Source organism: Trichechus manatus, unplaced genomic scaffold (assembly GCF_000243295.1).
Source record: "Trichechus manatus latirostris isolate Lorelei unplaced genomic scaffold, TriManLat1.0 scaffold00076, whole genome shotgun sequence".
NCBI classification, from domain to species: Eukaryota; Metazoa; Chordata; class Mammalia; order Sirenia; family Trichechidae; genus Trichechus; species Trichechus manatus.
This window is the reverse complement of record NW_004444012.1, coordinates 8714228-8726679: the sequence shown is the minus strand read 5'-3', so window position 1 is coordinate 8726679 and position 12452 is coordinate 8714228. Positions and strand designations below refer to the sequence as shown.

At 47.2% G+C, this 12452-nt stretch overlaps 1 protein-coding gene across 1 annotated transcript; it reads left to right on the top strand.

Annotated features, from left to right (window-relative positions):
* Positions 1 to 1527: 1527 nt before the first annotated feature.
* Positions 1528 to 12115, top strand: KNSTRN (kinetochore localized astrin (SPAG5) binding protein). Its single transcript, XM_004380628.2, has 9 exons — positions 1528 to 1736; positions 2074 to 2168; positions 6713 to 6845; positions 7489 to 7536; positions 8297 to 8402; positions 8615 to 8708; positions 9719 to 9780; positions 10561 to 10635; positions 11345 to 12115. Exons 1-9 carry the CDS (start codon positions 1528 to 1530, stop codon positions 11474 to 11476), a joined length of 954 nt encoding a protein of 317 aa, XP_004380685.1. The 3' UTR covers positions 11477 to 12115.
* Positions 12116 to 12452: the final 337 nt, after the last annotated feature.

Below are 12452 nucleotides of genomic sequence, written 5' to 3'. Positions count from 1 at the left end.
ACTATAGTGAGTAGCATCGGGGGTCTTAAAAGCTTGTGAGCAAGCATCTGAGATACAACTATTGGTCTCTTTCTGTCCAGAGCAAAGAAGAGTGAAGAAAATCAAAGTCTCAAGGAAATAGTTAGTCCAAAGGACTAATGGACCCCACGAAGCCCAGCTTCCACTAGCCTGAGACCAGACGAACTAGATGATGCCCGGCTACTACTACCTACCACTCTGATCGGGATCACGATAGGAGATCCTGGACAGAGTGGAAGAAATACGGAAAACAAATTTCGAATTAATAAAAAAGACCAGACTTCCTGGTCTGATAGAGACTGATGGAACCCCGAGACTATGGCTCTTAGACACTCTTCAAACCTGGAACTGAACCCACTCCTGGAGATCACCTTTCAGCCAAACAATAGACAGGCATATAAAGTGAACAGTAACACCTGTGAGGAACGTGCTCCTCAGAACAATCAACCATATGAGACCAAAAGGGCAGCAATTGCCCAAAAACAAAGTTCAGGAGGCAGGAAGGGGCGGGAAAGGTGGGTGAATGGAAATGGGGAAACCAGAGATAAAGGGGGTAGAGTGCTGTCACCTTGAGGGGATTACAACTAATGTCACAAAACAAAATGTGTACAAATAGTTGAATGGGAAACTAATTTGCTTTGTAAAATTTCAACCAAAACCACAATAAAATGTTCCAAAAAAAAAAAAAAAAGAGAAAAGCCTATTGTTGCCTTGAGGGTTTGCATTTCTCTTGTCCTCCCAACCTCATGATTCATTTTGTTAACTCCCACTAAGCCTTCCTGAATCAAACATCACCTCAGAGACGTCTTTCCTGATCCCCGAATTTAAACTAGATTCTCTTGCTATTCTGTGTCTTAACACCTTGTGCTTTTCCTTCATAGTTTTACCACAACTGGTAAGTATGTACATGTATTTATTTGTTTCCGATTTCCCGCACTAGATTGTAAACTCAAGGAGGGCAGAGGCATGATTACTCTTGAACGTTGCTGTCCCCTCACCCACTTAGGATAGTGGGTGTGCTCCATAGCACATAGCAGGTGCTCAATAAATATTTGAGTGAAATGAATGAGTGAATGTGTTCAGTGCTTGAGAACTCTGCCCTGTTTATTTGAAGTAGCTTTGAATCGCTGCTTAAAATCTGGATAAATGCTATTAAAGTTAGGAGTGCAGGTAGATGCCTCAGGTATTTCAGTTCATCGGCTTTTCTTCAAGCCTCACCTGCCATTCTCCACCCTGGAACATGCAGATTTCCGACAATCCAAGGAACCTGTGCTCTGGGTAATCAGGCATCATGCAATATCCCTAACAATCACAGACCAAATAATGAGAAGGATTGTGACAACATGAACTCTAAACGTCGCCACGGTTGGGTCCCAGCCCAGAATATAACGCGGGTGGCTCATTAGCTCCACTAAGGCCTGTAAAGTGCACCCCGCTGAGACCTGCGGGCTCCAACACCGCGGGTTGGGAACCTCAGGTTACCACCCCTACTCGAGTCTACCGTACAGCATGGCAGCTCCCAAAGCCATCGCCCAGGACAGTATCTTCCGTACAACATGGCTGCGTACGGAACGTGAAACGCACACCCTCTCGCCCAACTACCGGAAGTTTCCATTTGAAACGGAGGCGGCCGACGCGGTCGGCTGTGCGGCAGTTGCTTCCGCGCGTCTTTTGAACGAGATCCAGGAGGACTGCAGGCGGGAGCAGCGAGCTCCTGGGTTCGCGCTCTCCCGGGACGAGGGATTGGGCTGGATGTGGGGGGCGGACGGAATGGGCTGGTTAACTCCCTCTCGTCCTTCCTGAACCAAAGATACTAGCCTTTTGGCTGGGATGAAGTGTAAAGATCACCTCTAAGAGGTCTTCCCTTTTCCGACCTCTCCCCAGAGCTGGGGCTGGCCAGTTCGCGCCCTCCGCAAACCCTCCGCCTGCTTGGGCGTCCGGCTGCCGGCTAGTGCGACCCGGTTGGCGGGCCTGCTGGGGTGGGAGGTCCTGGCAGCGGGCGGTGCGCCCCGTGGCCCAGCGCTGGGTAGATGACATTACCTTTGCATCCTCCAGGGTCCATCCGTGCCGCCTTGTTACGATGACCAGCGTAGTTAAGACAGTGTACACTCTGCAGCCCCCCTCTATGATGAGCGGCGGCCTGCCCGCAGGTGGGTGTCCAACCTTGGTTCCCCCTCCGGTCGCTGCAGACCGGCCTGTAGTGACAGGGGAGTGCGCGTAGGGGGATCAGATCTATGTCCGGAAATGGGGGACACGGGGCATTACGTCGGCTGTAGCAACCTGTTCGTAAAACCAGGCTTTTTAGGTTTATGGTGGGAGTTAAGGGAAGGGCCAAGTGGTGGGACCTTAGACCTGCTCTGCTGCCCTCCAAAACCTAACGGGGCTGCATTCCACCAATTAGATTCAGGTTTCTGGTTGCGCTACACTGTTATTCCCAGTAAACCAGGAATCCTCTGTTCACGAGTTATCACTTTTATTTCCAGAGTAGCCTGTGTTGAGGAACTGGATTGTCGGGGTCATTTGGGAAGTAGGATACTTGGTGGGGGAGGCACTAGATTGTTCGCACCACATCTTGTGGGAGCCCTGGTGGCGCAGTGGTTACTCGTATGTCTGCTGACCCGAAAGTTGGCAGTTCGAATCCACCAGCCGCTCCTTGGGAACTCTGTGCAGCAGTTCTGCTGTGTCCTGTAGGGTCGTCATGCGTTTGAATCGACTCGATGGCAACAGGTTGGTTTGTTTGGCTTGTTTTTTCACATTGACACCTTCACAGTGTCTTTCATGTAAGTATTTGTTCAATAAATGTTTGTTAACTGAAACGAAAGAGCAGTCAGCCTAGCCAGAATATTTGAGAATACTTGCAGAAGAGAGAGAGGATTAAAAGCAACCAATTGCTTTGCCATTTTGCTTTGTTACCTTGCTTGCGGTGGAAAGTCATTGTGTAGGATCTGAACTGTCGGCTGCCTGATGTAGAGATTATAGCACAGAATCAGCTTCAGGCACTAGAAAAGTGCAGTGGGAGATTAAGGAGCAGCTATTTCGGAGGCTTTCCCCGATGACTCGTTGCAGCTGGTTGACCAGCAGCAGTAGGGTTCATCGATCTGTGGGGTAAACAGGCTTGTCTCCAAGGGCTTAACGGCGCTTGGTGCCTCAGAACACCTGGACGTTAATCCAGGCCTCAGCAAGGGACTGAGGAGTTGCTGGAAAAACTGGAAGGCCAAGCCTGCTGACCTAGCTCTGCTGTCTTTCCCCAGTTTGCAGTACCCCTTGTTCAGTGGGAGTGACTAGCGCTCCCCAACCAAACTGGAAGTTTTCATGTCTTTACTTTCTAACCTTGTCCCCCGCTTGATGGTCGTACATAACCTCAATAGTTTTAAAATTTTAGGCTGCCTCCCAGTTTTTTTCTTCCAGTTTTGGGTGTGGATTAGTTGTTTGAGTTTGAGTTTTTGGAGCAGGTAATATACGCACCTGTAAAAAAATTATGTTAGAAAAACGATATAAAGTGAGAAACAAGTCTCCTTCCCTTCTGTGTGAATAATAGCCAACGTAAGGCTAATTTCCAAAATGTGAAGATAATTCCCATCCCCGCTTTCCCACTTCATCTTTCCAACACCAGGCACCCACGTGGCACTTTCTGTCTCTGACCGTAACCACTCAAGAGTTGGGTCTCCACAAATTAGGACTCTGTCTTTCCATCGCCTGCTAGTTGGCAAACACCAGCCTCTCTGCTGGCTCTCACTAACCCCCCACTAACCCTCATAAGTTTGTTCATTCTCTAGAATGGCTCACGAAATTCACGGAGACTATTACCTATAATTACAGTTACCCATTTATTTTGGTTCATTTTTTTTTAAATTGTGCTTTAAGTGAAAGTTTAAAGTTCAAGTTAGTCTCTCCTACAAAAATTTATACACATACTGTTATGTGACCCTAGTTGCTCTCCCTGTACTGTGACAGCACACTCCTCCTTTCCACCCCGGATTTCCCGTGTCCATTCAACCAGATCCTGACCCTCTCTGCCTTCTCATCTCACCTCCGGACAGGAGCTGCCCATTTAGTCTCATGGATCTACTTGAGCTAAGAAGGACACTCTTCCTAAGCATCATTTTATGTCCCATAGTCCAGTCTAATCTTTATCTGAAGAGTTGGCCTCAGGAATGGTTTTAGTTTTGTGCTAACAGAGAGTCCGGACCATGCCTTCTGGGGTCCCTCCAGTCTCAGTCAAACCATTAAGTCTGGTCTTTTTACTGGAATTTGAGTTCTGCACCCCACCTTTCTCCTGCTCTGTCAGGGACTCTCTGTTGTGTTGCCTGTCAGGACAGTCATTGGTGGTAGCTGGGCACCATCTAGTTCTTCTGGTCTCTGGCTGAGGGGGTCTGTGGTTTATGTGGCCCTTTCTGTCTCTTATAACCAGAAAGGATACGAGTGTGGAGACACATCAGGCAATCTCTGGGAGAGGTGCTGCACAAGGCCTCCATTTTCCCCAGGCGCGTGCATAATGTTCTTACCAATCCTGGAAGCCCCAAAAAGTGAGTTCCAAGGCCCAGGGTCCTCTAGTCATCGGGACTCAGTGTCTATGCAGGGCTGACTGCGTCGTTCCCCCGTCCTTCCTGACATTAGTTCACCAGGTGTGGGGTCTGTGTAGCCCCTGCTTGCCTGGCGATTTTAGAAAAACAAAGAGCACCTGAATTGCTCAGGCCGTTTTCAAAAACCGTAGACAAAAAGGCAAATTTAGTTCTTTGCTCCACAACACCCATGACGCCATCATCTAATTCCCCTCCTTAGTGTCTCCATTTTAAGGGAGTTTTGTTAAACCCTGCAAAATTTCTCCTACAATGCAATCCTTAGTCTCTAGAAATAGGGATTATTGGAACCAATTCCAGTCAATGGTCAGTTTATTGTTTCGATCAGTTTGCTGTTAACTCCTTTTTACATGGGGTAGATTTGTTATTGGGTATAACTTATTAATACTTGGGAGCCCTGGTGGCGCAGTGGTTAAGAGCTCGGCTGCTATCCCAAGGACGGGCAGTTAGAATCCACCAGCTGCTCCTTGGATACCCTGTAGGGGGGGTTCTCTCTCCTGTGGGGTCCCTCTGAGTCGGAATCTACTTGATGGCTACAGGTTTATTAATACTTGAGACAGGAGAAGGTAAAATATATTCCCCCAAGGTTACCTTTTACTTCAGACAGATACCTCAAAAAGAACCCTTTTAATGTTTGGTTTGTGGGTGAAGTTATCTAAAATAGTGAAGTTCACCACGGAGCGCGTACCTATAAAGGAAAGACTCTGTTAACTGAGAAATCATATTCATTCCAAACTATTTTGCCAGCTGGCATTTTCAAAATAAAATCTTTATCAAACACAAAACCAATTTCCTAGTCCTTGTGTTCCAGTGCTTTGTACTTCATTTCTTCAACTTGATTTAATTGTTCTGGCTCTTACTTTACATCAAGCTTAAGGAAGCCATTTTACAGTGAACAAGTGAAAGCTAGTATAAGCTAGAAAAGCCCCTCTGTGTGTGGGGTGTGGGGAGAGGGGAGTGCTTAACTCCAGAATAAGTTACTTGAATTTGCTGTGAAAAATAAATGGTAGGTAGACCGTTTGTGGTGGAGAGCTGGCCTAAGGTCAGGGGGAGAGTGCTCTCCTTTGGGAGAGGAGAGTGGGATGGCAGGCCCATTTGTCTGTTATCTGGTAATGGCCTAGTAAGAAAATCAGAACAAAATGCCAAACAGGGAACCTCTAAACTCAATGGGAGGAGCCGTGGTGGCACAATCATTAAGCACTCAGCTGCTAACCGAAAGGGAAAGGTCAGAGGTTCGAACCCACCAGCTGCTCTATGGCAGACAAGACTTGGCAATCTGCTCCAGTAAAGATTTCAGTCTAGGAAACCCTATGGGGCTGTTCTACTCTGTCGGATAGGATTGTTATTAGTCAGAATTGACTTGATGGCACGCAGCAACAATAGAACTTAATGGAAAGTCTCTGGTTGGTACAAACGGTTAACGCGCTCAGCTGCAAACTGAAAGGTTAGAGGTTTGAGTCTTCCCAGAGGTTAATATGCCAGGTACTCTACTAGGGGCTGGGGACACACAGATTATCTCTTAGAGTAGTTAGGGAGACAGTCTGGGGAAAACAGCCACCAACCAACCAATTGCCATTGAGTCAGTTCCAATTCATGGCGACCCCACATGTGTCAGAGTAGAACCGTGCTCCGTAGGGTTTTCAGTGGCTGAGTTTTTGGAAGTAGATCACCAGGCCTTTTTTTTGAGACACCTCTGGGTGGACTTGAACCTTTAACCTTTCACTCAGCAGCCAACAACAGCAACAATTAAAAGAAAACAAAGCAGCTTGAGTGTTGAGTTAGGAGGTTGTGCAGAGTCCTTGGGAGATAGCAAAATGGTAACAGTTCAGTGGTGTTTGACGAAGGATTCGGCTGTCTCGCCCTGCTGGCCTCCACGTTCACATCTGTACCCTCCAGCTGTTCAGGCTGCTGTTTCATCAAGCTTTTGGCTACCCTCAAACCTACTACACTGTCAGATTTAAAGAATTTTGGTTTCTGTCTGCAGAAATCTTAACTACTCTTCAAAATTGAGATTGACCGGCATGGTTTATGACAACTTGGAATGGACCTCTGTTGTAGGGTTGCAACTGTTGGGTGGTGCCACTTAGGTTTCATGCTCTTGTTTTCCTTTACAGACAAACAATCTCGAGCTGCTTCTAAAAGTCTGTTACCTGTTAAGTCCAAAGAAGTGGATGTTACCAGACTCTTTCATTCAGGCGGTTCAGAGAACGATGGTACAAAAATCGCCAAACCAAGACGAGAGAATGGGTAAGAGTCAGATCCTTGGTATCTAATTAGACCATCTTGCTGGAAATTGCTCAGTACCAAGAATTAGAAAGGAGCACGAGCCATCTCAGCAAGTGAGTGGCTTGTGGTCTGTGACCTAGAGCAGCCCAGCACCACCAAGTTGTTTGTCGGAGCCCTCCATGCTGATCTGTTCTGAAGAGGCACAGCAGGCCTCACTCCTTGCTCTGAGTGTACAAATGGCAGTACTGTGGTCAAACTCCAGCCCTAAGTGATAATTTATGGGACGTGGGGACTAGTTAGTAACTTAGCTTGCTGGTCTGAGCACAGCCCAGCCCAGCCCTGTTGTGTGTGTCTCCCAGCACAGCTGTCAGTTCCCGCGTGAGTAAGGCTGACATGAGAGAGCCACGCCATCTTGAGCAGGAGTAGGTCTGTCAGGTTGGTGGTTGGGGGTGGTCAGGGAAGGCAAGCCTATTCCTTGTTAATAATCTTTTTCAGTAGTCTGTGGTAAAACCAAAGTGCATGGACCCTCAGAGCTTCTCAAGCTTGGGCTGTTTTCTCTGGTTCTTTCCTCAGAAACTCAGGCCCTTTGTTCTGCCTTGTTGACAACACACATAACAATAGTACTGTGGTTTTCTGATCGGTATCTTTGTTTTTGCTTCTCTAGGCAGATGAAAGCTGCAGACCTTGCCCTTAGGAAGAACGTCAGAAAGAGGTGAGCCAGCAGCAGGGGAAGTGAAACTCGGCCACTGTTGTACGGTACTGGGGCTCAGTCCTCGTACTGGGGCTCAGTCCTCCTTGTGCATCAGAATCACTCATGGTGCTGGTTTAATGTGCTGCAGTCTGGGTTCCGGATGGGAGTTTCTGGGATGAGGCAGCAGGTCCGAGAACCACCGTCGGGGCAGGGATCAGTGATGCTGCTGTCTCGAGTAGCAGACGAGCCTGTTGGGCTCCCTGTCAGGTCCGCTGCCGATTCAGAGTCTAACCGAGCTGTGCCGTCAGCAGGAGCGGGAAGCCTTCATGATCAGAGGGGCTCTGTGTGGTTGGTGATCTGCCCTATGGGTCCACGTAGAACTCCTCCGTAGGGTTTTCACGGCTGTGACCTTTGGAAGCTGATCGCCCAGCCTTTCTTCTAAGGTCCTTCTGGGCGGGTTCGAACTGCCGATATTTTGGTTAGTAGTCGGACATTTAACCGGTTCCACCTCTCAGGGATATTACTTATGAAATGTTTTGTATGTGGCAGTAGCTGTGTTAGAATTGTGTTGCATTCTCTCATTTATGCTTCATAATAATATGAGACATGGGTGTTAATCCTAATTCTGGAAATGAGGAAACAGCTTCAGAGAGGATATGCAACCCACTGAAAGTCATATGCCGCTATGTGGTGAAGCTGGGATTTGAACCCGTTTGTGTAACTCTGTGGCCCATGGTCTTAACCCCTCTACCTCTTCAGATAAGTATGATTGTTATTACAGCTACAAACCGTTGAGTAAGCAGAAATCAGAGCAGGAGCTCAAGGATAAGAACCAGCTCTTGGAGGCAGTCAACAAGCAGTTGCACCTGAAGTTGACTGAAACTCAGGTAAGAGGCACACCAGACGTCTGCCGTCAGCTGCCACAAGGCAATGATGTGGAATCCTGAGGCCTGAGCTTCTGGGTGGGAACAATGCCCAGGCCCCCGAGGTTGGAAGTAGGGACACCAGGCTTGTGCTGTGGCTCTCCAAGGGCAAGGGTAGCAAAGACCACCCCTGGGGAGTGGGACAGGCCTGATCTGTCTGTGTGGCACCCCAACAGGGAGAGCTGAAGGGCCTGACTCTGAAGGTGGAGCTGCTGGAGAAGTTTCAGGACAATTGTTTGGCAATTTTGGAGAGTAAAGGCATCCACCCAGGTGAGAGACAGCACCCAGCCGGCTTCCAGGGAATCAGTGCAACCTTCCTGGGTTGACTCCAGACTGTTGACTCTCCAGCACCTAGCATGACATCAGCTGACTCGGTGGGGCCAGGGGTTGCTCAGCAAAGCCCTAAAGATTTTGGAAGCATCTTTTGTTCAGCTGCTTTCTCCCTCGTGATGTTAATTTTGTCTAACAGAACTCTGGGGAATTGTGGAGGGAGAGACTTATCTTTTCCTTACCTGAGCATGTAATGCCATTCACGTGGTGCCAGCAGGTATGACCATTCACAATAGACCGCAAGACATTTTATTTCTTTTAAGGGAGAGAGCACCCTGGTAAGAAAACGGGAGACATGCTGCTGTGTCAAGGGTTCCTAAACCTGGCTAACCATCCAAATCACTGTGGTTAAATGTGGCCCCTGTCCTGACCCTGTCCCTGGAGAGCAGAGTCTGTAGTGAAGAAGAGAGCAGAAGAAGGAATTGCTCACAGTCTAAGGGGTGCCTTGGACTGAGTTGAGGAAGGAGCCTGGGAATGCCCAGGGAAGGGGCCCAGGCCTCTTTGAATGAAGACACGTTGACTTTGAATGGTACTGGCTAACCTCTGGGTTACATTTTAGGGTATATTCTTTACAGTCACTGTATATACTTTTGTGTACTTTTAATTTACCCATATGCATGCACTACTGTTACCTAATAATAATAATAAGTTTTTTTAAGGCCTGAAAGGCTTTTAAAAGTAGCTTTGTGTATTGTAAACAAAACAAAAATCCAACCTAAACCTTTCCTTTGGAGAAACTCCAGCCTATTTCCACTAAGGTAAGGGGAAAGCAGAATGAATTTTTGTCCATATTCAAACCTAGAGCGGAAGCTCCCCAGGGCAAGTGCGGATGACCCTGCCAGGATGCCAGCTCGGGGACCAGATGCTCAGAGAAGCTTCTCTCGTGAATCCTCCTGTCCACGGAGAGGTTTTTGTTTGGTTGAAGGTGTTGATTTCATTGTGTCTATCAGTTCTAGGAAGCGAGACCCTGGCAGCTCAACAGGAATCCACTACGGATCACACGGACTCTATGGTGAGTGCGTGGGTGGGAGTGGATGGGTGAGGACCAAACGACCGTGGGGCTCTGAATCTGAGAAGGGCTGTGTGCTCAGTATACCCCAAAAAGTGGCCTTTGCTCGTCCACGATAGGCGAAGAGAGTACAGGGCTGTGTACTCTCCAAATAGCACATTGTACTTGGAAGTTGGCTTTGTGCTTACAAGCATGGAGTGAGTCTGAGTTGAATGTGTGCCCCTACTTTAAAGCAAATAATAAGATGAACCTGTATAAAGAGCTTTCTGCTTTCTCCATTCTGCACTTCACCACATTTCTCCCCTTATTCCCTTGCTGAGAACTATCTGATACAAAGATGCAGCTGGAGTTAAGTTTGGGTTCTTGGCTTCTTTTTGATTTCTTCCCCGAAGTAGGCAGGTAACTGGGCTTAGAGTCTTTTGAGCTTCTGTGGTCTCCTCCCCAGGAAGGGCGATCATCATATTGGAATCATAGAACAGCAGAGAGGGATGCCTTCCCCAGCCGCCCAGGCTGTCCATCTCCCTCCGGTGGTTACTGCATCTTGTTCACGCCGGCTTGCAGCACAGAGCATGTCACAGTACAGTGACCAGGTGGTCCTGTGGCCGAACTTCCTCAAGCGTTCTCTCCCAGTTTAGTGCCTGGTATGGGTGGTAGATGATCAGTAAATGATTGAATGGATGGAAGCGATGTCCATATAATTCAATCTCCTTTTCTATGAAAAGATGAAACAAAAGTTTGCATGTTCCAGTAAAGATTTGTTGCTGCATTGTCCTTTCCTTTTAGCTGCTGTTGGAGACTTTGCAAGATGAGCTGAAGCTCTTTAATGACACTGCCAGAAAGCAGATGGAAGAGTTACAGGTGAGAGGCAGACATCACTCTGAGGCAGAAGTACCATTTTCTACAACAATATGTGGATTTATGGAGGACTCTTTCTCTTTCTCTTTAATAATTTTTATTTTGGAATAATTTTAAATTTGTGGAAGAGTTGCAAAGCTACCAAGAGACTTCAGCTCTCCTACTGTTAACATACTATCATGGTATCTTTGTCAAAACCCAACCAACATGGGTACGTTAGTTTTCACTCAAGTCCAGAAATCATTTGGATTTCACCAGTTTTTCCACTAATCTCCTTTTTCTGTTCTGGAGGACTCTTTCTTGGAGATGTTAACATCTCCGGGGTGTGCAGCGATGTGCAAAACACTAGATTGCTCAGAATGAAGAGCTGGGACCTATGTGAAATCTGGGCTGTGGAAACGTCATAGTGCATACTTCAAGGAGGAATCCTGTAGTAAGACATCCAGATTCTTGGGTCTGGACTGCTTGGACGAATCATTGGATACTGTACTGAATCCTGTAGGATTCCGTTGCTCCGGGTTAGATTTAGGAGTCTATAGGATAGAGACACAATTCCCCAAAACAGCACAGATAAACACATCTAAGATAGAAAATAATAGTATCTGAGTATTCCAATGGTCTTCCTCGATGGAATAGAAGCATAATGTTCTTCTGTGGTGGTGCTGAGTTTTGTTTTGTTTTAGTTTGTTTTTCTTAATGTCGTACCATGCAGGCCTTAAAGGTAAAGTTGAAGACGAAAGAAGAAGAAAGGATCCGGTTCCTAGAACAGCAAAACATATGTAACAATCAAGTAAATGATTTCACAACTGCCCTTAAAGAAATGGAGCAGCTATTAGAAATGTGATAAAAAAGGAAGTGGCCAGATGGCTCCCTGTTGGGGACAAACTCTCCGAGGAAGCCACTTAGGATATGTGCTTCTTGGCCATGATCTAGGACTCCCCATCCCCTGCGTGAAAACAGCTTCTGCAGTAGGATTAAGGACAGGCTTATGCTGGAGTGGCGGTTCCACCTTTAAGCAAATGTTCCCAGCATTCAGATTGATCAGCTCTCCTGAGCCTCATACGGAGACCCTTGAGGCCTACAGAAGGGGGACCTGGAGGCCTGGATCAACCTCTGAGGCAGCAAAACAGCACACCATTAGAACTGGGAGACTAAACAGCCACAGCCAGAGGACCTAAAAGATCACATTCTCATTTTCGGGAAGAGAACCTCACGCATACAGTGGAGCACAGGTGTTCCACAGGAGACATCATTGAGGAGCCATGCTGTCTCCTTCTAACCTAGAACACGTTCTGTCCCATCCCGGTTGGGCTTCTGTACCTCACTGTCAATCTATGAACTTGAAGTTGCTTGAAATGGTTGGCTTAATAAATGGGGTGAAGGTACAGTAATGACACCTGAAGCAGTATACCTTGGAGCTTTAGATCTAAGTCACTTCTGTTTTTTTTAAGGGTACTACTTTTAAAATAAATATTTCTATAAATATTCTGACTGTAACAACAAGGAATGAAAAAGCATTTTAACCTAAATGTGCCCACTGAACACTCTTGAACTGATCTAGTTAACAAGTTCAAGGCTCTGGCTCAACACAACATTTCTCTTCCACTCATTAAGTGGTCTGTGGCCAGCCCCTGTCTTCCAGGAGGTCCCAGCTAGTCTTTTGAGGATGCTTCCTATTTGCAGCAGAAGGTGCCTGACTCCGTTCACCTGGCTTATGGTCCCTTGCTGCCTGTATTCTCTCTAAACTCTTAAGCATGATTATGTAGTTGCTGTTTGCCTTGTGGAGCTGATCCTGGACCTGGCCCAGGCACAGGATACTT

Coding starts and splice junctions, on each gene's coding strand:
- KNSTRN (XM_004380628.2), top strand. CDS start 1,528: ATGGCAGCTCCCAAAGCCATCGCCCAGGACAGTATCTTCCGTACAACA. Junction 8,709..9,718: donor GAGTAAAGGCATCCACCCAG/GTGAGAGACAGC, acceptor TGTGTCTATCAG/TTCTAGGAAGCGAGACCCTG. Junction 10,636..11,344: donor AGCAGATGGAAGAGTTACAG/GTGAGAGGCAGA, acceptor CGTACCATGCAG/GCCTTAAAGGTAAAGTTGAA.